General features: G+C 44.2%; 1 protein-coding gene across 1 annotated transcript in view; it reads left to right on the top strand.

Annotated features, from left to right (window-relative positions):
- The window catches only part of Ulk4 (unc-51 like kinase 4), a 480,002-nt gene that overhangs the window by 189,050 nt on the left and 265,771 nt on the right, over positions 1 to 25,181 (top strand). Inside the window, exon 33 of the mRNA XM_008849437.3 lies at positions 4,118 to 4,210. Coding sequence (XP_008847659.1) covers positions 4,118 to 4,210 — 93 coding nt within the window. The remainder of the gene's footprint in view (positions 1 to 4,117; positions 4,211 to 25,181) is intronic.

Genomic DNA, 25,181 nt, shown 5'->3' with positions numbered 1-25,181 from the left:
GTGGTAAGAGCGTGAAATGTCTTACATAGAATTAGGTCCATATTTTTAAAAAAGGCTTAAGATTTGGAGTTGCTGAGTATGGATCCTCTTAATTCAGTATTTGTGTGTTATTCATTTGGGTGGAAATAGATTCTTTTAATGTGCACCTTTTCTTTTTCCAGAGATGAGAATTTTTAAAAGCAGAAAATTAGTATGCAAACCATTCAGCAGTTCAAGAGCTTAAATCATGCCATGAGTTCAGTTTCTTAAGTGATTTGAAGTGCATTTCAAGTCGAGTGTGGAATTTATCAGGTCTTAGTATGAAATGTCTACAGAGCTTGGGCACTGTTCTGTTTTTTTTTTTTTAAGATTTATTTTGTCTTTCATTATATGTCCATGTGTGCCTGTATATCTGTGTTTGTGTCTGTGTATGAATTTGTGCACCTGAATGCTGTGCCTGTGGAGGATAGTGGTGTCAGATCCCCTAGAGCTGGAGTGACAGGTTGTTGTGAGCCATCCAACTTGGGTATTGGCAACCAAACTTGGGTCTTTTGCAAGAGCAATAGACTTAAGCACTGAGCCATCTCTCCAGCTCCTAGAGACTGATTTCATTGGTACCCCTTTCATAGGGTTTGTGCTGGGACTTGGACATATATTTTGGAGGTTGATAAATTGTCCCACTGTGTCACCGAAGGACCATAGCACCTGGGTCTCTGCTGCCTTATGTCTGGCGATGTGGACTGGTTTTGTCTGTAGCACTTCTGTCTTTGAGTCAGCAACTGTTTGTCAAACCCTAGCATGTTTGAATTCTTTGACTTCTGTTGCCATCTTAAGGGAACTCAGTGCTTAGGAGCATGGCTCATGTTGGCTATTGGTAATCTGTCTTTGGTTCATCTGTTTGGATCTGTGGCTGGGCCCCTCCACTCATGTGTGCGTGTTCTGGTATGCTTCTTCTGCCTTCCCTCAGTCTTTCCTCCTTTCTTCAAGATAGTTAGAATATTGGTAATGTAAGTGAGTTTATCTATATAATTGAGAAAAGGTTTAATTTTTTCTCTTTGAGGAAGAAAGATACCTCATATGCTCAGAAAATTATCCTGATTTTATGCAGCTGAGAGACAAGGTTTACCTCTAAAGGTTCATGCTGGAGAGAAGAGGCAGTGTTTAATGGAGATTAAGCCTAAATTGACCTTGTTAATTCATGTCAGCCCCTCTCAGGACTTTAATCTTGTCATAGTTGACTTCAGCTGCCACCTTGATGCAAACCTAGAGTCACTTGGGAAGAAGGAACCTTAGCTGAAGAATTTCCTTGATCAGACTGACTGGCCTTCGTACAGGTCCATGGAGTATTTTCTTAAGTACCGAGTGATGTGAGAGGGCCTGGCCCACTGTGGGTGGTACCATCCCTAGGCAGGTGGGCCTGAACTGTTTAAGAAAGCTAGCTGTAAGCAGTGTTCCTCCATGGCCTCTGCTTCAGTTCCTGTCTCCTGATTTCTGCTTGAGCTCTTGCCCTAAATTGTGACCTTGGAGTTGTAATATGAAATAAACACTTTCATCCCCAAGTTGCTTTTGGTCGTGGTGTCCGTCAGAGCAACAGAAAATAATCTAGAACAAATATCAAAATCATTATCAGTGAACTCTTAGAACTGAATGTAGTCTTACATGATTTGAGCACTTTTTATTTAAAGTTTGGAAGAATTTCATACATGAATGCTGTATTTGCATAATTTCCACCCCTCTCTGACCCTCCTTCCAACTCTTCCCTTGTCCTCCCTGCCCCTCAAATTCATGACCCCTTCCTAATTATTATTGTTCCATTTAGTGCTGTTCTTTGTACTCGCATTTAGAGCTGACCACTTGGGATGGGATAGCCTCTAGGGAGTTCCCCTGAGAAAATTGATCCTCCCTCCTCTCAACAGCCATTGATTGCCTGTAGCTTTTCATCTAGGGGTAGGGCCATCTGTGTTGGCATGCTAACTGGTGTGGTCATTTTTCTCCTCTTTTAGTCACTAACCAGGACTGGACTCTTTTTAGGAAATTCATCAGGGCTGTTCTTGGAGAGTGGGAACTTAGACATTCAAACAAGTGTAAATACAGATTGTCCCTACGTACAATTGTGACAGGATTTTAAACTTTGTGATAACTAAATAAAGTATTCCCAGTTTTTGTCCCCAAACTGGGTCATTTTTACTCACTTGGACCTGTGGAACCAATAACAAGACCGAATGCCTCCTGACCATTTGGAGACTTCATTCTTGGCCAGGACTAGAAGTGGGAGGTAGTCTTGCAAATCAATTCTCCACCTATTGGATATTGAGGACTTTTTCTGTTCATTTAAATACTATATTGACTGATGTCTTTGTGCCAGGTCCTGGTGAAAAGAGGGTAAACAAGGTCACATCCTGTCAGGACCTTAATTTCCAGTGGGCAACACAAAGTAGTAAACAAATGACTATGAGCTGACCTTGAACCAGAGTTTATAGGCACCTATCCCTGTGTGCTGGCTGAGGAGGAGGAGGGGGGATAAGGATGCAAAGTAGAGGAGATTCAATCAGTGTGTTGGGATGGGGACCAGACAGAGGGGTTCCATGACCCTAGGTTCATCTTCAGGTACTAGAGCTTTAGGTTAAATAGAGGAGGAATGGATGGGGGTGTGCATAATTGTGCAGTCCTGTTCTGGGTGTGGACTCCTTGATTGTTATTACAGAGCTGGTCCTGCTGGGTGGTCTCAAGAAGTCTTAATGACCATTATCCACTGAGGAGATCAGTCTGGCTCCCATAAAACAGTCCAGGATGCAGCCTCATCCTTACAGATAATTACCCTCATGGGAGGTAGGCAGAAAGGAGGCCAACAGGTTGTGAAGGCAGACATGCCAGGCTTTCATCTGTGGTTAGTCACCTTGTGGGCCCAACTTCAGTTAATTATGAGAACTCGAGAAAAATTACCAGACAAAAACAGCATAAAGGTGTCGAGAATAGTGATCAGGGCCGGAGCTCCCGTGACGTGTCTCAGAGTAGTCAGGGAAGGCATTAGGGACTGAGCAGCCTGTGGGAACATTAGCTAGCATGCATTTGAACTTCATAGGTATTTTTTTTTTATTAGCTGAGTGTTTGGCCTTGGAGAAACCATGCTGGTATAAATGTGCTGGTGATGTTTTTATGACAGAATGGTACTTAGCATCCCTCTCTGGGGGAACATGAGCACAGCCTTCCCTTTTGAAAATAATTCTCTAGTGACCTGTAAAGTCATTGAGGCCATAATGACTTCATAAATTATTAAGGCTTCTTAATTCTTTAGAATCTGAGAAAGGAACATGTTCTTTGTTGCAGGTTAGACTTGCATTTCCTGTTAGAATTTGGAGTTTATAGACGGATTCCATCAGTGATCACATACTGAAGGGTTGGTTAGCTGTCTTAGGAATAATGTCCAGTAGAAATTTCAACTTTGCATTTCTAAATCTCCATGCTTGTGGCTCAGTACACATCTGGAAGATTCTGTTTTGCTTCTTCCTCAGTCACAAGAATTCTGAGCATAGGTCTGTGGGAGAGTGCTTACCCACCGTGTGCAAGGCCCTGGGGGTGAGAGAGAGAGAGAGAGAGAGAGAGAGAGAGAGGAGAGAGAGAGAGAAGAGAATATTCACTGAGTGTCAAAGCAATATTGGTGCCAAATCATGAGAGCTTGCTAGTGCCTGTGTGCAAGGGAATTTACACACGGGATTCTTTCATCTCCCGCCTTCCTCCTTTTCCCTTAAGACTGAGCTGCGTGTATTCACTATGTTGCCATGCTACGTCTTAGCCATGAACACAACAGCCATGTACAACACTGGGTTCCCTGCCCTCAATTGAGCCTGCATGTGGGGTGTCCTTAGAGATGCCCTACACAGACTCCTTACATTCACGGAATTCTCACTGGATGCCCAGCTTGACACTAACTTTCCCCTTATCAGCATCCTATGAAGTAGGTCAGCAGCAGCATCACAGAGCTTCTTGGGGTTAAGTGGCCTGGGCAAGTCCCAAGGCTCGTAATAATCAGTTCATGCTCTGCCCCAAATGTTTCCGCATGGTAGACTACTGTGTTTGTTGTGCAGGGCTCATGAATGAGGAAAGCTACTGAGTAATTTTCTGGTGGTTTATCCTTTAGGTATGAACACATTCTCCTGGAGCCTGACCCAGTACCGGCCTATGCTCTGAAGCTGCTTGTTGCAATGACAGAACACAACCCAGCTTTTACCAGGTACTGGAAATTCACATTTATCAGTATCCTTTCTCATCTGTGAGCTTTTAAGTGTTAGAGGTGATGAAATTTTACAAGACCAATATTGCACAGCTGTGGTGGTCACTGATCAAACCTTTGTGCCATCCTCATGCATATTTGGATCTTTACTTTGAGTTTCTTTGAGTCTGCACCATGGAATACGCGGTGCTGTGAAATGATAAAGCTCAGGCTGGGGAGATGGCTCAGGGCATCTGAGTAAGAATCCCTAGGACCCATATAAAAGCTGGGTGCATAGAGGGCTGAAGAGATGGTTCAGTGGGTAAAGGCACTTGCTACCAAGTCTGAGGATTTGAGTTCCATCCCAGGGACCCAAATGGTGAAGGAGAGTACCAACCCCCACAAGTGATGTGTGCGCGCGTGCACACACACACACACACACACACACACACACAAATAGGGGCTGGAGAGGTTGCTCAGTGGTTAAGAGCACTGAATTCTTTTGCAGGTTCAGTTTCCAGCACCCTCATGGCCACTAACAACCCTCTGTAACTCCAATTCCAGGGAACTGATGCCCTCTTAACTCCACAGTCATTACACCCATGGCTGCAATTACAATCATGCAGACAAAACACATAAGCTAAAAATAAATAAATTTTTTTTAAAGCCAGATGCATGACACGGACCATCTATAATCCCCTGAAAGCTGAGGGGCAGCCCGACAGACACAACAGAAAAACAGCAGAGACCCTGCTTCCAAACAAGGTAGAGGGCTGGGCATAGTGGTGTGTGCCTTTAATCCCAGCACTTGGCGGGCAGAGGCAGGTGGGTCTCTGTGAGATCAGGGCCAGCCTGGTTCTAGAACAACTGGGCCATGGGGAGACCTTGCCACAGACAAAACAAAACAAAACAAAATAAAACAGAACAAGGTTGAAAGCTTGAACTGGTGCCTGAGGTTGTCTTCTGACCTCTAGATACATGTGCGGTGGCATGAGCATACTTGAACTCATACACATGAAATGTGTGTGCGCATCATACACACAAACTAAAATGATAAAGCTGTCAGGTATGGTGGTGTAAGCCTTTAATCCCAGTACTTGGGAGACAAAGACAGATGGTGAGATTGAGGCCAGCCTGGTTTACATAGTAAATTCCAGGCCATCTGGGGCTACAGGGAGATCCTGTCTCAAAACAAAAACAGCAAAAAATGATAAAACCTTTAAAGAGGAAAAAACATGACATGCATTCTAAGGGTGGTATTTGGCTTTTCTGTTTTGAGACCAGGTCTTGCCCTGTAGCTCATGCTGGCCTCACTCTGTCACTCAGGCTGGCCTCAGATTTGTGCCAATCCTCTTGCCTCAGCTTCCTGAGTGCCAGGATTGCAGGCATACATCACTATGTCCAGATTATATACAGTTTTAAAGTGCCTGTTGGTGCCTTGTTTTGTATTGAGAACTTTAGTAACTCTTGGTATTTATTCATGGTTACTTGCTGCTATCTTATTTTGTTGAACAATTTAGAGCCTTTACCTATTAGAGACTCTGCAGACAATGAGGTAATTTTCTTCAGAACTTGTTGGGGGGACCCTTTGACTCCACGGAGAGCCGTGTGTCTGAGAGAACACCCAGGCCACCCCAGGGGACCTGGGAACAGCAGTGTGTCTAAGAGAATGCCAAGAAACCACAAGAGACATGGGAGCAGGCCCTTCTTCTTTCATCAAGAAAACCAATGTCCTTGGACAGGTGGTGGCTGAGGGCCTTTTGGGTTGGAATGCCATGTATGGGAGCTGTGCACGACAGCTGACCGTTGGTCTTTACCAAAGTTTGAAATCACCTTGTACCAGATGCCTTCCTTGCTGCCTGCCTTCATTCTGGCATGTTTGCATCATCACTGAATGTACCAACACTGCGTGGTGATGAGGAAGGCTGCTTTTAGAGTTGTGTGTGTGTGTGTGTTACACAGTTCTGCTTCCTGTTGCTGTGATAACACGTCCTGTTTTAAAGTGCCTGTTGGTGCCTTGTTTTGTATTGAGAACTTTAGTAACTCTTGGTATTTATTCATGGTTACTTGCTGCTATCTTATTTTGTTGAACAATTTAGAGCCTTTACCTATTAGAGACTCTGCAGACAATGAGGTAATTTTCTTCAGAACTTGTTGGGGGGACCCTTTGACTCCACGGAGAGCCGTGTGTCTGAGAGAACACCCAGGCCACCCCAGGGGACCTGGGAACAGCAGTGTGTCTAAGAGAATGCCAAGAAACCACAAGAGACATGGGAGCAGGCCCTTCTTCTTTCATCAAGAAAACCAATGTCCATGGACAGGTGGTGGCTGAGGGCCTTTTGGGTTGGAATGCCATGTATGGGAGCTGTGCACGGCAGGGTGTGTTGGTCTTTGGGTCATGGTGCTGGGTAGAGTGTACCAGATGCCTTCCTTGCTGCCTGCCTTCATTCTGGCATGTTTGCATCACCACTGAATGTACCAACACTGCGTGGTGATGAGGAAGGCTGCTCAGACTGGTCGCCTTCTGTCATCCTCTCTAGAAGGTACCACGAGGATCTCCCCTGTTACTCTCTGTGCCCAGTCATGACAGAACTCCAGGTGCAGTAGGTTACGCTTCATGTTTTCCAGTTCAGATTCTGTTTTCACAGCCTTCTAGAGCTCTTCAAAGTCATTCCCCAGAAGATACTGTTCTTCCTTCCTAAAAAGTTTATTTACAAAGTTTCTTTTAGCAAGAGTGTTGGATTTGAGTAGAAATTCAGTACTTGTTTTTTCCCCGTAGACATTTAACATTGAGTGCTGATGCTGTTTGCTGTGTCTTCCTTCATTGAGCTTCAACTTATTGCATTTATTTATTTCCTTCTGTCTTGGAATCAAACACATGCTAGGCAAGTGCTCTGTTACTGAACTATGTCCTCTGCCCTTGTTATTTTGAAGCAGGAACTTTTTATGTGTACAGGATGACCTCTGGCTCCTCACATTCTGCCCTAGCCTCCTGAGTGTTGGGACGACAGGCAGGAGTGACCATATGGGATGTTTGCTTAGGGATGTTCACATGCATCTACTCTCATGGCCTGTTTTCTGGGCTCTTTTTCTCCTGTCAGCTCTGTGTTAAATTCAGACAAATGTTCTCATTTTGTGATGGTGTGTCACCTAGAGAGGTGGGACTGTGACTGGCCTCTATGGAGCTGTCTTATTTTGAAAATGCTTAATTCTAGGCTTAAAAGTTAATTCAAAGCTTAGAAGTTAATTCACTAAAGTTTTTTTTTCCCAACAATAATTTTAAAAACAGAGTTCAGTGGACTAATTTTTAGAAGTTTTTTGTTTGGGGATGAAAAGTAATATTCAAATATCTTAGTCCTAAATTGTTTTGTTAAATAATTGATTTATTTTTATTTTATGTGTATGAGTATTTTGTCTGTATGTATTTAAGTGCACCAGTGTCATGTAATGCTTTTGGAGGCCAGAAGAGGGCATTGGATTCCCTGGAACTGGAATTATGGACAGTTGTTACCTGCCATGTTGGTACTGGGAGTTGAACCCAGGTCCTCTGCAAGAGCAATCAGTGCTCTTAACTAATGAGCCATCTCTCCAGCCCCTATATCATTTTGTTACATGAAGTAAGTTATGTACCCCACTCTTGATTCATTTATCCATCCGCCTATCCATCCATTCGTATCCATCGTCCATCCATCTATCCATCTGTTCACCCATCCATCAGTATCCATCCATATCCATCCATCCATCCATCCATCCATCCATCCATCCATCCATCCATCCATCATCCATCCATCCCTCCATCCATATCCATCCATCATCCATCCATCCATCCCTCCACCCATATCCATCCATCCATCCATCCATCCATCCATCCATCCATCCATCCATCCATCCATCCATCTGTCCGTCCGTCTCATTTGGGATAGGATCTCACTATGCAGCTTAGGCTGGCCTTTGATTTGTGGTAATCCTGCTTCAGCCTCCCAAGAGTCCTGAGACTGCAGGTGTGTGTCCTCATGCCTGTCGCTCTTCCCCTCCCCATTTAAATGCTTTACAGAAGTCTCTTTCTGAAATTCCACAGTCAAGAGTAAACTGTTAAAGGCCACTCTGCCCTCTATGGGAATCTGTGCTTCACTTGCAAAAGAATATTCAGCAAATTTGAAGGGTGTGGAAAAGTCACAAACATGTAGCTAGATTTTGAGGTTTATTTTTATTTCTCTAACTGAATTTTTTTAAAATATACTTTAAGTAGAATGTTTTGGAATTTTTTCCTTTCTTTCTGTCTTTTTTGACTCACAGAGTCCAGACTGACCTTGAACTCACTATGCGTGATCCTCCTGTTTCCACCTCTAGTGCTGGGATCACAAGCATGTGTCACATGTAATGGGCAACCACAGGACTTACTGAGAATCTAAATCCTCCCCCTGTGCACCATGTCTCTTATTGTCTTCCTCACGGTCCTCTGGTTGAATGGCTGTATTCAAAATGTACCCTAATGTAAGATGCATTGTTCATCTCGTCCTTTTTACACAAATAGCCTGCTATGCAGGTTTTTCTGTCCCTTCATTTCTTTCTTTCCTTTTCTTTTTCTTTTTTAACAGCATGTCCTTAAGAGCTGTCTGATTCTATCTTCCTACAGTGGTAAGATTTTTCTATCACATCTATCTGTCATAATGTATCTAACTGGCTCCTACTGGGTAGACTTGAGTTTCCAACCCCATGAAATCACAAACAATGAATATATTACAGAGACACCACCACTCTGCCCATCTTGAGGAGATAGCCACAGTCACCACCATGCATATGTATATGTGTTGCTCACAGAGATGGCACTAAGATGTCAGTGCTGTTCTGTACCTCTGTAAAAATATAACTTCATGGGCTGAGACAATAGCTCAGCCAATAAAAGCACTTGCCACAAAAGCCTTATGATCTGAGTTCTAGCCCCAGAGATCTGAAAGTTGTTCTCTGATCTCCACATGTGCAACAGTGGCATGTGTGTGTCGGCACTCACATATCACACAAATAAATTAAATAAATAAATAAATAAATAAACAAACCTCAGTGGTAGAGCACGTGTCCAGCATGCACAGGCCCTGGGTTCTGTTCAGAGTTACACAAGAAAATAAACAAAACAGAAAAATAAAATACATAAAAACTCTCCTAAATTGTGACAGCATGACTGAAAGATAATATTCAAGTGTACCTCTTTTTGACAAGCAAATTGTATTCCATGTTTGCATGTTATGTATTGATTTAACAAGCCCCCTTCTGAAGAATATTTTGTCCTTAATCTTCTTGATTTAATGGTATAATTAACAGTATAGAACATTTGGTGAATAGTTAGAAATGGAGTGGTTTCACTGAAAGATATGTGCCAGTGACTCTGTAGTTGGTCTGTACATTTTATCACTGGGCAATCTGCTAACAGTCAAAAGTCCCAGCCCTACCCCAGGCTGGCTCTTTGCAGTCTCTGCAACAGAGCAGCAACTGCTGAAGCTTCCCCCTAACCAGACGTCCAGTCCTCTGGAAAGATGTTGGCAAATCACCCGTAGTCTCTCCACAGGCTGTGCGTGAGGGTGAAAGTCAGTGTGGGACCCTTATCTCAAGAGAGTGTTTGTTTATATTTGTACTCTGATGCATAAGTCTGTGATATTAAAAGCTATTTTTACTGCGCTGTGATTATTAGGTAATATTTTTGTGACATTTCTATATATTATTTGCTTTCATTTGTGTCCCTAGTGTGGTCAGTTTTTAAAACATGCATGTTTATTTGCTTACTGTAGCCAGAGCACAGTTAGGCCTCATGCCCAGGACTGTCTCTCTTGGTTCTGGCAAATGTCTGCTTCTCATTATGCTCAGCTGTCCTTCCCAGTGACCACATGGGAGTGGGTGCAGGCCAGATGCTTGACTGTAAATGTGCATCAAGAGAATTCCTCAACTGTTTTGTGCAAACAGGTTTCTAGCCAAATAACCATGAGCCATTGATTACAGATTTGACTTATTAATTGGATTCGTCACTGCCTCATTCTTATAGGATATTTCCTTATCTTGTCTGCTTTGAGAATTTAGAGTGCCAAATACTATCCATTGGGACATTAAATTATCCTGTGTCAAGTGAAGCATTATTTAAATTTTTATTATATTTTAATTGTGTGTGTGTGTGTGTGCTTGCATGCGTGCAGCCATGTGTGAATGTCAGAATAACATGTGGAACTTTCTTCTCTTCTTTTACCATGTGGAACTGAACTCAGATACTCAAACTTGGTGGCAGGCACCTTTACCCACTGAGCCATCTTGTTCCACTGTCCCCATCATTTTTAAAAAATATTTTTCTTATTTTATAATACTCTTACAGGATAAAGGAACTCTTAAAAGCTCAGTCCTGGGACTGGAGAGACTGCTCAGTAGTTAGGAGTACTGACTGCTCTTGCAGAGGACCTGGGTTCGATTCCCAGCACCCATATGGTAGCTAACAACCAACCTTAACTCCAGTTCCTGAGGATACAATTCCTTCATCTGACCTCCGCAGGCACTGTACAACATGGGTGCACTTACATACATGCAAGCAATATAGTCATACACATTAAAAATAAAGTAAATTAAAAAAATTTAAAAGTTCAGTTCTGGTACCATTAAAGACTTGTTTTTCCCTTTCCAAAGAGAAACAAGTACATGATCAAATCTGCATTGCACATTGCTGTGGTTTGATGTGTCCCTAGGGTCCACGTATTGGAACCAGGCTCCATGGGTATTGGAAGCCGGAGGTAGGGCCTCCTGGGAGATGCTCTTGTTACTGCGGGTGGGGCCTTCACTAATGGAATTGGGACTCTCTTGTGGGATTGTAGAATAAGTTTTTTATCCTGAGACCGTGGCCCCCTTTTCTGTCATCTACCTAAGCCCATTTCCCTCTGACTTCTGCCATGTTCTAAAACAGCATACAGCCCTCACTAGGTATGGCCACCAAGTCCTGGGCTTCTCAGTCTCTCAAACTGTGAGTTTAAATAAACTTCTTTCTTTATAAATCACCCAATCTCCAATATTCTGTTATAGCAACAGAAAATGAACTTAAAATAGGCATTTTATTTTATGTTTCAACACTCTTGCCCTGGCAGATCTATTTTATTATTGTGTTTACAGCAGAAAGGTAAATTACTTTACACGTTAGTGAATTTTGAGTGTTGGGAGGAATGTGTTGACCCCCTGGGCCTGGCCTTTTTCTCGAGTCTTAATTTTACAGCAGACTGCACAGAACTACCCTCTGAAAGTGAGCAATACTTCTCTGTATAGCTTGTCTGCATTAAGAGCTGATTAGCTCTCAGTAGCTCATCCTCAGCAAGAAGATGGATTTGAACTCAGAGTTATTTTGGAGTAAAGTTGAGTTCTTTTTCCATAGTTACCAAGAGTTGTTTATTTTCCAAGAAGAAATGTCATCATTTCTGTTTTCTCAAGTTACTACAACCCTTAGTTTTATGTCAAAAATCATAAAAATGCTTTTCAGAAGATTAAATTTGATGGCTCAGTGGTTAAGAGCACTGGCTTCTCTTGCAGAGGACCTGGGTTCAATTCCTAGCACCCACATGATAGCTAACAACCATCTGTAACTCCAGTTCCAGGGGATCCAACACTTTTCATTGCACAACGTGGATGCTCTTACACATATGCAGGCAATACACTCATACACACAAAAATAAAAAGTGATAAGTAAAATGGTTTTTTAAAAAAAGAAATTTGAGGGATCTTGTAAATGAAGCTCAGAGTGAATTAGTGGCAAATCCTTCAGGAAAAACCCTGGTCTTGCTGAGTGTGGTGATGCATTCCTGTCATCTCAGGACCAGGAGGCTGAGGCAGAAGAATCACAAGTTCAAGGCCAATCTTAAATGGATGAAGAGGTCCTGTCTCAAAAGCCCTGAAACAGCAGCAGCAGCAGCAAAGCAAGTATTAGGAAAAACCCTTGTGGTTAACAATCGCTAGTCTCTGACTTGCCTCTAACTCTGTGTTATAGTCTCTGACTTCTCTCTGACTCTCTGTGTTACAGTTTTTGACTTCCCTCTGGCTCTCCTCATTGAACCCTGGCTCATTCTTTGACTTATTTAATTCACATCTAATCAGCAACTACCCAGTGACAACAAGGATGGGGGATGAGGTGAAGGTCTCACCCCATGAGTGCTTATCAAATAGGTCTTTGCTTATTTGAGACATGGATTCCCTAAGTAGCCCAGGCTGACCCCTAACTGGAATGAAATCTTCCTGCCATGGACTGTAGATTTCTGAGACTGTAGGTGTGCAGCACAGGCAGTGCCATCACAGGTTTTCATTAAACAGTACAGTGGTTTTCAGAGACAGTGGTGACCAGGGAATTAGGGTGACGTGAAGGCATTTAACCCCAGTGGCTGTGCAGTCCTAGTCAAGTCCTGCAGCCTGCTGATGCCCACGTTCTCTCCTGTGAAAACGGGGGTGGCGTGAGCTCCTGGGCATGCTGTAGAAGAGGTGGAAGGGCTCCTGTTTCCTTCTGCCTCTTCTTCTCTGCTTTCCCTTTCCTTCCCTTTCTTCTTTCTCTTTGTTATACCCTAAGAAAGGAATGCTGAAGGAAGTTACCCAGATGAGGGAATGCCTGGACAGAGTGAGATGTCTGGAGGTAGTGACTGGGGCCGGGGTGCCAGCCCCTACAAAGCCTTTAATATAAAACCATTTTTCAGCAGCAGAAAGAAGATGCCCAGTGGGAAGTGTGGGGTTCACATGGAGAACAGTGTGCGTCCTGCTCAAACCCCAGGCAAAGGTGGCCTCCATTTGTGTTTGCTGCTCCATTTTTACATCTTAATAAGATTAGGCTTTGCTGTATTTTGATGTGTTTTAATTTAAATTTTGTACCCTGGTAAAAATATCAGTTCAGCATATCAGAGATGGTCTCTTACTGTTCAAATAATCAATTTAGGGTGTTTTTCACCTCTCCCAATTCATGGAATTAATATAGAGAAAATGCTTTTCCTGAGATGACATTTCAGTGAGTGAAGTCATCCGTGTAGTGAGGGAAAGCTTTGTTGTTTGTCACTTCTCAGGGCGCACACAATGCAGCTCCACCAGGAACTAAGCCATTTATGCAGTTATGTGTGTGTTTACATAGGTGCAAGTACCTGCATACCCCAGCATGCATGTGGAGGTCAGAGGACAACCTTAGGAGCTGGTTTTCTCCTCCTCCTTTTTTTTTTGAGGCAGGATCTCTCGTCTTCCACAGCTGTCCACTCTGTCCTCCAGACTAGAACTTGGCATTCTTCTCCCTGTGCTGCTTGTCCCTCCCCAGGAGTCCTGGGAGTGCAGCTGAGCTTTGAACTAAGGGTCAGCTTGCTATTTCTGCTCTTCTGGGCATCATCCACTGCTGCTGTTTTCCATGTCTGCCCTTCTTGGGGTAAAGCAGTTTCAGAGGATGAAGCAGGATGAACAACTGGAACCCTGGGACATATCTTGAGGTTTCGCAGTCCTTTGAGTTCAAAGCTGTTTTTCCCTCCCATGCAGTGTTCTGAGCCGAGAGTCTTGCACATGCTCATTAGGCACTGTACCACTGAGCCACGTCCCCAGCTCCTTCAGAGTTCTTCTGAGCTCCCTCTTTCTGCCTTTGCTTTGGTTTATGTTGTTGCACAGTTGCCCAAAATGTCCAGTGGTGAAAATGATCAAGGAATATTTGGAGTTATATTGAAGCTGCCATTATGTTCACTTTCCTGAAGTATTTTTGGTCTCCTGTTGACATCATCTTAGTAGGGGTAAACAGAGTTTATTCCATCCTTGAAGAGTTCAGGGTTCTGATCTTCCTGCTGGTGGTTGTGAGCACTCGTCAAGGCTGTTAGTAACTGTCAGCCCACATTCTTATGAAGGAGGTGGTGGTCAGAGATGTTTATTTTGTATTGTTTGATCTGGTTCTAGAAAAGTCAGTAAATTGAAAGCATACTGAGGACACACTTGTACTGTCCTTGCCATGGATGTCCTGGCTTGTGAACCTGCCCAGTCTGTCTGCTGGGCCTGACTAGCATAGCACGACTGCCCAGTCTGTCTGCTGGGCTCTAGTCAGTACAGCATGGCATGGTGACACTTTCTCGTTGATTTTCAGCAGAGATGTGAGTTCAAGGTCACATGAATAGTGAATAGCTTACTCTGTGTCAGAGTGGATGGCTTGTTTGGTATGAAATTTACGAGGGAAACCATTTAAGAGTTTATTGTAGATAAGGGCCGGGGCTGTAGTCAGTGGGTGGATTGCTTGCCTAAGCATACATGCATGGGGCCCAGGGTCCAATTCCGGATACTGAAAAAAAGCCTACTGTAGGCTATTGCAAATAGCCACTTCCCAGTGTGGGTGTGATTTCAGGGATGAACAGATTAACGACTTCTGGTAGATTAGCTGCAGGACCAGAGTTTAGATACCCGGCAAGGCCACACCAACTGGTTAGTTATGCGTGCTCCCTGCTGCCTGCTATACTTCCTCCTCTACTTAAACCCTAAACACTTATCTGTGCCCTGAAGACCAATGTGGGACCACGGGACCCCGATGTCTGTCCCTCCTTCCACTGTGTACTGATTCAATCTCCCGCTCTCTGCCTGTCACCATCATGCCCTTCTTTAATTGGCATGCCGGGATATGTGGCCCAACCTGGCACACTGGGCTGTGGGAGCCAAGCTTTAGCCCCAGAACTCTGGTTATCACTGAAGTGGTCCTCTATACTGCTGCATTTATTTTCTTTCCAAGATGTAAGAGTAAACAGTGGGAGATGGACACCCATGATGTCTTGGTTTCTTTCCTGTTGCTGTGATAAAATACCCAGACCAAAGCAACTTGAGAGGCAAAAGGTTTACTTCATCTCCCAGGTCAAGGTTACACCATGGCAGGGAAGTCAGGGCAGCAGGAGCTTGAGGCAGGCCACATTGCACCTTCAATAGAGAAGTGGAAAGTAGTGGACATATGCGTGCATGCTCACCTTCCCTCTCTGTCTTCCCTCTCTGTTTTATGCAGCCCAGGAAGCCCTGCCCAGGGAATAGCCCCACTCACAATTAAGATGCATTTTCCCACATCAGCTAAAGTAATGAAGACAATCCTTCTAGGCATTTTCAGAGGCTAACCTTAAGCCAAACAGTGTCTCACAGGTTTGCCCAAACCTGGCCTCCTAGATGCAGAGTTGACAATACTAACCACACATGAAGAGGGGACTGTTTAGCTAAATTGTAGATTAGAAAAGTGTAGCTAAAAGAACTCATATTTTTAACCAAATATTAATGATATAGGAACAGGTTTTTAATATTTTAAAATAAAAACCAATACGATTTGAACTTTGTCTCCTACCCCTGTTCTGATATATCTAATAGGCTCTTAGGTGAGGTGGGTTCTGGTTCTAACCAGCCCATTCCTGGCTTTGTGAATGTCTGTGAAGAGCTTGCTGGTTTCTTCCTCTGTAAAATGGGCAGAATTCAAATGTAACAAACTTAACAGCAACAAAGTGCTATAGTTAGGCTTCTCTGCATATTGTGTGTAAAGAATTTCAAAATAATTATTTCCTACAATCAAGACAAAACTATAAATTTGCTGAGTACACATGATGAATCTTGGGAAAAATTGTGAGAAAGATATTCCATGACCTGTTCCTGGTTTTCATGGTCAGCAAGGTGGCCTTTGAAGAGTTCGCCAATGGAAAAACACAGCTCTCACCTCAGAGAGGGCAAGAGATAGTTTATTCTGGAGCCAAATATGAATGACCATGGCCTTGGAACATAGATTTAGCACACTGCAAATTCCATGTTCCAATGTGCAAACTATTTGATGAAGTTTTTATAGAACAAAACATAAAGGATCTCATAAATCGAGACTTTTTTCAAATACATTGGTGACAGCACCAGGTAGGTGGGTTCCAGGAAAGCAGGGAGATCTCAGGTGTCTGTCTTAGGTACTGTCTGCTGGCATCCCTGACCTTTTGATTGGTGGAAGCTCTGTTTGCCTAGTCCATTCCAAAGGCTTGACCTAACAGTCACAGGGATGCTTGGTTGGACACAGAGGTTGACAATGAGTGGCTCTTTAGGGGGCTAGAGATAGCCCAAGAGAAGTTACAGTCAGTCTCTGGACCTGTAGCACCCCAGCCTCTCCACAGTCGTTGTTCTCTTCCAACCATTCTCCTCACTGTAGTCTGAACAATCACTGTAAAAGTGGGAAGTTACTAATAACATCAGCTTCCTTAATCCCAACCCCAAGAATCCCAGGCTCAGTTCCATGGTGAGTATTTCAGGAATTGCCACTGTGTTCTATGTCCCGGCCTCTTGGGTCTGCAATACGGAAGTTCCCTGAACAGCATGCCAATGAGTGAGTGAGTGGGCTGGTTTCTCTACAGTTTCATGTATTGAATTTCATGTGATCTTTATGTATTATGAAATAGTTGCCTTTTAGTTTTCTTCAACTCTTTAAAAGCCCCACAATAGTTTTCAGCCTGTGGGTTATACAAATAAGGGCAGCTGGTGTGGAGTTTCCCTGTGGGCTGTCATTGCTCATGCTGAACTTTGGAAGAAGTTCAAGCTTGTCAGCCTGGCTAACAGAATCACTTGCTACCTGCTTGGCTCATCCCCTGAGCCTGCTCTTTGTGCATTAGTTACTTTTCTGTTGCTGTGCTAAAAGACCATGACCAAGGTGTCTCTTAGAAGGAACAGTTTATTGGGGTTTACAGTTCCAGAGGGATGAGAGTCCTGGTGGGCAGGCATGGGGCAAGTGGTAGGCGTGGTGGTTGGAGCAGGAAGCTAAGAGCTCACATCTTCAACAGCAGACAGGAAGCAGAAAGCAAACTGGAGATGGGGCAAGGGTATGAAGTCTCAAAGCCTGTCCTTAGTGACCACTTCCTCTCACTGGCTCCACCTTCTAAAGACTCCATGACCTTCTTAACAGCGCCACCAACCTGGGACCAAGTGTTCAAACCGCGTGAGCCTGTAGGGGACATTTCTCATTCAAACCACCACAGACCTCTGCTTTTCACCTCTCCTTGTCTCGTTTTTAAACTGCCCTTTCAACCACCCTTCCTGAGCTGAGTTTTGCTTTGTTCTTGTTTTTCTTTGCCCCAAACACACTTTGTACCTGTCTGATCCCCCTTCCTTTCCTCCTACTTCTTTCTGCACCCCTGTAAACAGTTTGTTCCTCCGAACCTTTAGCTGCCTCTGTCTCATGGGATATGGGTTGTGATTGTAACTGCAGGGATTTAGAGGCCGACTCAAGCACCTGACTCTTAATGTACTTAACTTCTTTGTGCTTTGATTTCTCTTCTGAAGAGCAAGGGATTAACAGTGATGATGATGATGGTGATGATGGTGGTGGTGATGATGCACATGTGCCTCAAAGCTGTGTGTTCCACATAGTGGCTCTGCCCTCCATGTTGGCTGCTGGTGTCATTGTTGGTTGTACTCTGTGGCCTTTTCCTGTCCTTTGGATAGAAGAGTCCCTTTCTCCTTCTGTTCCTTCTGTAGCTCCCTGACTTTGCCCCTCCACTGTAGCAATTACAATAGTTGCTGCAACTCTCATTTACCCTTGTGTCTGGCACGTGGTAGACACTATTTACATGTTTATTGAATGAATGGAGAGAAAAAGCAGAACTCCAGCCTGACCTTACATGACCCCAAACCAAAACCTCTTCATTTCGCATGGTAACCAGGACCATAAAAGGAATAAGTGAGTTGGTTAAATGGAAAGCATCTTGAAAAACTTGAAACTTCCCAATTGCACTTGTTTATCTTTATTGTTGAGTTTGTATCTGTAGGTGAAAAGAAGCTCTGGCCGTGTGTGTGGCCTTAGGGCTCCTGGGCTGTGCTCCCTTGTCTTGCTGATGTTGTTTTTCTCTTCAGTGCCCTTCTCACCCTAGGACACGGATGAAACCTGTGGTTTCATGTGCACCTAGGTGATGAACACATAGTCCCATGATTCAGAGAATGACATGGAGTCATGGAGTTGTTAGAGAAAGAGACCTTCTGCCAAGCTCAGTATGCGGAAGGAGGGTGTTTGGGACCCAGACAGAGAAAACAGCACCAGAAGCTGAGAAGTATGGCCCAGAGTCCTGGGCTGAGGACCTGTATAGCTAGTTCATGGGGAGTTTCATGGGAAACAAGACTTTGAGGCACATCGCTGCAGCTGACGTGGAGAGGCCCCTGGGGTGATGTAAGAGAGCCCTGCCCACTGTGCCAAAGCTCTCTTGACTATGGCTCCCCTTTCACCCTCAGTGCTTTCTGTGAGAACCAGCTTGGGCCTCGTTTCACTCACTAGACCTGGGTCATCCCAGAGCCATGTTATGTGCCAGCTGAGCTACGAGGCATGAAAGCATTTTGTAAGGTTACTAATACAACATAAAAATTCTTCTGTCTTCACTTCAAGTGTCTTTTCTATCAGAAAACACTTGCTTTTAACCTAACCCAGAAGTCTCCTGCTAAAATTCTTATCTTTTCCATATGTGTTTTAGGCAATGGGGGACTTCTTTATGGGGAATGCTCCAGGACAGATTCATGCTATAATGTAGTTCTGAGCTTTTCTCCGTGAATGGAACAGTCAGCCTTATGACTTGGATTAAATTATCTTCATATATGTTTGTGTACACTGGGTGATTAGTTTCTCAGAGAGGAAATGTGATGTCTGCTTGTAAGGAGAGGTCTCTGAATCTTTGTAAGATGACCAGATGCAAAATTAATGTATGTAAAAACTATATAAACCTCAGTCCTTCATTTTTGTGTACATATGTGAAAAATACCTTTTTTAAAAAATGCACATTTCTTGGTGAGAGTTCTGTGTTCCTCTGCAAGTGACTTGTGAAGCATTGCGGGCAAGGGCAGATTTTGGAGGAGAAATGTCAGATATTATTGCTTTCTGGGTAGAAACCATCCCACAACTAAACATTAGGAAGCCATTTCTTTTTGAAGCTGACTCACTGAACAAATAATTTGAAATTCAGCTTGATGGTAGAGATTTTTAATTTAAAATGACTATCACTGGCCCACCAGACTGGTAAATTATATAAATGAAAAAGCTTTATTTACAGTCTACTGCTCATTCAGTCAGAGAATGAATATAAAGTTCCAGGCTCATAACCAGCGCTGTTGGAAGGCTGTGCAAAACACAGCCTCTGTCTTGAGTGTGTGCAAGTTCATAAGAGGCAGCTCCTCCAGGGAATGAAATGTGAGTTGTCTTTTTAAAAAGAGGCAAAGGTGTGTTAGAATCAAGGCAGAACAAGTTCATGCCAAGGTAGACAGTGTTCTGAGATGGGCCTCAAGCCTCCCAACCCCTGGTTGATGATCCTACCATTTTCCAGTTATTCATTTAAACACTAATTTACTACTGTTGTGAAGGATTATTACAGATGTCATTATGGTCCCAAATTAGTCCCCTGAAAATATAGAGAAGGTCAGCATAGGCCTGATTCATCGTACGAGCCCTTTCACTCTGGCCTAGAGTTCAGGGACAGTGTGTCAGAGAGATTTGAAGCTTGTAAAAGATTTGACACACAGGTATGCACCCCTTACTGGCTTTGGAGATGAAAGGGGGCACATGGCAAGGCTGGCACTATAACTGTTATGGCAGGAGGGAAGAGATTCTAAAGAGAGACCCTTGTGCTACCAGACTGTTGAAACAATGGACCCCAAACCTAACATGTTCCCAGGAATCCCATGCTGGAGTAAGGGAAAAGATGAGGTCTGAGGAGGAACTGGTTTCCCAAGAAGTTCACACAGTTGTATTTGTCAGACAACCTTGCAGGAGAGTCTGGAGATAGTGACGGGTCAGTGATGGGCAGAGCCACACCTGGACCAGAACTGTTTAGCTGTGCATTCCCCTTGCCCTCATGTTAGAACACCTCATGTTAGAACACTAAAGATGGGGACGGGCAGGGGCGGGGGTTGGAGTGGGCTCATTTGACTGTTCTTCTTTCTAGTGTGGCTGCATTGAATAAACCTCCTTTCTCTGCTTTTCACTATTAATTATCTCTTTAATTGGCCTACTGGGGTTGGGTAGCTGAGCCTAGCTTATCAGGGCTGGCAGGGTCCAGGATTGGACCTTAACTTAAACTCCAGTTATAGTAGGAGCTGAGAGGGGCCCTGGCTGGCAGCAAGCAAGCAGATGGGGACCTGAGTCTTCCTGCAGAAAACTGAAGTCTGTCAGTGTAAGAAGGTTGGAAATGGGTCTAGCCTGCAGAGTAGAGCTCAGCCCATTTGACACCGAATTCCAGCTTTGTGATCCTCTAAGAGGATACCTCAGCCACACTGAGCTTGGCACATGGTCAAAGGACATTGCATTCACAGCAGGGTGGTCTTTGAAAATACCTTACTTATTATTTTCATTTTATGTGTGTGAGTGTATTGCCTGCTTGTATGTAAGTGCACCCATGTCATGCAGTGCCTGCAGAGGTCAGAAGAGGGCATTGGATCCCTTGGAACTGGAGTTACTGATGATTGTTAGCCACCATATTGGTGCTGGGAGCCAAACCTGGGTCCTCTGCAAGACCAGCCAGTGTTCTTAACTGCTGAGACAACTCTAGCCCCTCACTCATCTGGGTGTTCTTTAAGCTCTTTAGTTGATGTTCAGTTGCAGTGTGACCATGGAACACTGATACAAGGTCTCATTTGAATGCCCCATGAGTCATTTGTCTCATTGGTTCTGTAAATGACTGCTACTCAGACTGACTATAGGGACGAAGGTTTTAAGTATTCTCTTTATCACGGGACATACTGCGGCAGCTTGTGTTTTAAGAAGATGGCAACACAGACATTTCTCACCACACATGGTCTGCTGTAATGTGACTATTGCATCACATCATCAGAATGTCTAAGGCTGGTTTTCCTCCACTGACCTGGATCCTGGTCATGATTCTTCTTGTATGCTCTTGAACACAAAGGGGAATTCTACTTGGTTTCCAGGGCCAGGCTACAGGAGGCTGTGCTGCACCCATCTATTTCCAACCCAGGCTCACTGCTTGGACACTATCTCTTGGCACCAGGCCATCAAGTTGTAAATGCCACACCACACAGAGAGGGCCTGGTAGATGTTCCAGTGAACAGAGTTAACCAAGGCTCTTAATTTTCCCAGAGCAAGATGCAAAGGAGGAGGGTGTGCTTCCTGCATCCCTAGATGTCCTAGACACCTCAGCCTGCCTTCCCAGCTGGGACCTCAGTTACTGGGGAACAAAGACAGGCCACCCTGCATCCTCTGTCCAGAGTCCTGACCTACAAATCCCCCAGGCTTTGGAAAATGGCTATTGTTTATGCAACCAAATTTGGGGAGAAGTTATGTGTTTCTATAAAATGACATTGTGACAAAGACATTTATACAGCTACATACAGAATGTAAGCAGGAGTCGCAGTCTAACTCCCAGGCTGCCTTGATGGTCAAAGCAGTCCATATTCTGCCTCGACTCAGGACACAGACCCTTCCTCACAAGGAGAGATCAGGAATTTGGGAGCCACTTGAAAGAAAAGCCTTCAATTTTGAAACAGTTTTAGCCTATGGAAAAACTATAAAGTAGTTCCAAGATTTTCCCATGTGCCCCCAGGCAGCATTCATGATGTAACAGCCATTGTCCAGTTAGCAAAACCAGGGCGTCAGCAGTGACCTGCTCCTTCTGAACAGGGTCTGATGGATTTGCTTAGGAGTCTACACTGCATTTAGTCTGGCAAGAGAAGTACACAAATGTAATAGATGCTTCCAGTGCACCTGCCAAAGCCGACTTGATGCCCCGGGTCTTACCCCTGGGGCAGGAAACTCATTTGAGGAAGATGGAGATTGATCACTTTCTCCGCCTCTGGATGCCTGTGGCGAGCACTTTATAGATAACCTGTTTTCCATATTCCTGTTTTTCACGGTGTTTCAGTGGGGTCATGGTTTGAAACTGGTATAAACTCAAATTTTATGTCTAGAGATAAGAGACACCTAGTCCCACCTGTGTAGTTACGGGTGGTTCCCTGTGGCCATTCCTCCTAACCCTCCCCCATCTGCACACATTTGTCCTCCCTTACTCTTTACCTGGCTCATTCCTTCTGTCTGTCAAGGCTCATGAGCACTTGTGTGGCTAGCTTGACTTTCCTCATATTGGTTCCCTTTCATCCAGTGCATGTTTCTGTGATAGGAGTTAATAATTTATTGTTTATTGCTGCTGAATGCTGTCCTCTGAGCATCACATAGCTGCTGCCCCTTGAACTCTGAGCGGTGGTGATTTTCCCCACCCAGAGACCTAGTTTCACATAAAACTGGGCCCATTAATGTTCCTCAAGGATAGAAGGGAGGGGCCAATGAGGAGGAGGTGATAACTAGACACATGAATCCCACCCCCGAGGATGTATAAACAGTTAGAGGTTGCTGGGGTGGGGAACATTTTCTTTCATTGCATAGTCACCCATAAGTTTCCCATGCTTCTGTAACTCCTCATCCATGTACTGGTGAGAAACCACTCAGCCATGTTCCTGAGAGTAACGGTGGCATTTCTAAGAATATTATAGTTATGTCTGAATAAAGAAACATCCTGACCCCTTAGCATTTGTTTTAAGCCCAAGAGTGAACCCGAACTGCTGAGCAGCTCTTCCTTCAAAAGTCTCTCAGAACTGTGCTCTCAAGCTAGGCTTCACTCATTCTTTAAATATTTTATTTATTATTTTTATTTCATGTGTATGAGTGTATTGCCTGCAAGTATGTGAGTGCACCCGTGTCATGCAATGCTGCGGAGGTCAGAAGAGGGCTTCAGATTCCCCTGGAACTGGAGTTAAGGATGGTTCATAGCCACCATGTGGGTGCTGGGAATCGAACCCAGGTCCTCTGCAAGAGCAGTCAGTGCTCTTAACCGCTGAGCCATCTCTCCAGCCCCTCATTCTTTTATTTAAACAATATCTCCATCATGAATTGGGAAGTCGAGGCTAGGTTCAACACTTATCTTATCAGAACATCTGTGTGTTAGACCAGAATATTATACACACAGCTACAAACAGACTTCTTAGTTTCTCTCATTGCTTTCAATGAGGTAAACACATTGCATTCAGTGCTTTGATTTATAAAGCATCCATCCATACATTCATTCACTATTTGGGTCGAGGGTAAGGTGGGGTCCTGAGGGATTAAGGTCAGGTGCCCAGGTCACAGAGGAGCACATGGCTTAGTGAACTTGTTTATGTTGCAAACAATAACTTTGATTGCAAGGTTAGGTAAAATTCACTAGTCCAGATTTTGTTCATATTATAAATGCCATGCCTAAAGCAACTGCTCACCCATGCTCCTGTGAGTGACCCCCTCACCCAGGTTTCTGTGAGTGACCCCTTCACCCATGCTCCTGTGAGTGGCCCCCTCACCCAGGTTCCTGTGAGTGACCCCTTCACCCATGCTCATGTGAGTGACCTCTCACCCATGCTCCTATGATTGACTTCTCACCCATGCTCCTGTGAGTGACCCCTCACCCATGTTCCTATGAGTGACCATCTCACCCATCCTCCTATGATTGACCCTCTTACCCATGCTCCTGTGAGTGACCCTCTCACCAAGGTTCCTGTGAGTGACACCTCACCCATACTCCTATGAGTGACTCCTCACCCATACTCCTGTGAGTGACCTCTCACCCTTGTTCCTATATGTAAGTTCAATTAAATTCATTGGTTCACCAAGCCAGACTTTGGTAGAATTGTTTCTTGGTCTGTTGCAATTCATGATTCCTTGGTACCAAGAAGCAAAAATAGAAAATGATAATCAAGTTGAAACCTGTGAATAACAGTCCTAGAAAAAAATTTAAGTTTTTTCATATTTCCCCAATGTCTCTTCACCATCTCAGCAGGAGGATGTGGCACTGAGTCTGTAAGATTAGCCCATGGCAAGGGCTCAGTAATATTGATAATAAATTGACAGTGAGATGGTTTCTAGGAAAAGAAATCTCACATGTCATTTAAAGATCTGTTTGGGGAAGTGCATCATTAGGCAGCTTTGTGTTTTTATGAGTATCACAGTAAAGAGAGTGCAGGTCAGTCACTCAGTGTGGCTCCTGACAATGTCAGGACACTGAGTGTGGCTCTGTGAGGTTGCCACTGGGGTGACAAGCATCCTGTTTCCCAGAAACCAGCTTTTTGGTAATTAGGAATATATTCCAAAATAGCAGTGAATCCTCTGAGACAGCCACTCCTCCCACCCAGTCAGTCCGCTTCAATCACATGGGGGCGGGGTCTGAAAACTCAGAGTCCTCACTGTTTTTGGAAATGGAGCTGCGAGCCATGGGAGAACAGTGTGTGAAAAGCTGGTGGAGACTGTGAGCTGGCGCTAGTGTTTCAAATATGGAAAAGAAAAAGCCTATGAGAATTGATGCCTTTGTAAGTCACTCCCCCCTGGATGTCATAAACTATGCAAAAATCAAATAGAAGGTATTCTGTCTGTTTTGTCAGCCCTAGGACCTCAGAGGGCATGGGTGCGCGGATCTCCCAAGAGGGAGAAGGAGAAAATTTAGTGTAAGAACAGTAAATGTATAAATGGGCATTGTACTGAACAGCGACAGTTGTCAACTTGACATGCCTAGGAAGAGGTTGCCTCAATTTGGGAATTTTCTGTAGCAGAATGGTCTGTGGCCTTGTGTGGGGCATTTTCTTGATGGCTGAGTGATGTGGGAGGGTCCAACCTACTGTGTGTGGTGTCCCCTCTGGGAAGGTAGTCCTGGGCTGCATTAAGAAAGCAGGCTGGTCACTGGCAAGATGACTCAGCATTTAAGAGCATTGGCTGCTCTTGCATAGGACCCAAGTTTAGTTCCCAGCACCCACATGGCAGTTAACAACCATCCGTAACTCCAATACCAGGGGATCCGACATCTTCTTCTGACCTCCACAGGCACTGCATGACACAGGTGCACATACATACATGTAGGCAATATACTCATACACATAAAAATAAAAACTAATAAACAAATGTATTTTTAAAAAGAAAGCAGGCTGAGCATAGGCCAGAGGAGCAAGTCAGTAAGCAGTGTTCTTCCAATGCTCTGTGCTCCAGTCC

The sequence above is a fragment of the Nannospalax galili genome, unplaced genomic scaffold (assembly GCF_000622305.1).
Source record: "Nannospalax galili isolate Female #2095 unplaced genomic scaffold, S.galili_v1.0 scaffold443, whole genome shotgun sequence".
In the NCBI taxonomy this organism is placed as follows: domain Eukaryota; kingdom Metazoa; phylum Chordata; class Mammalia; order Rodentia; family Spalacidae; genus Nannospalax; species Nannospalax galili.
The sequence above is the reverse complement of the archived record's forward strand: the minus strand, read 5'-3'. Positions and strand labels throughout refer to the sequence as shown.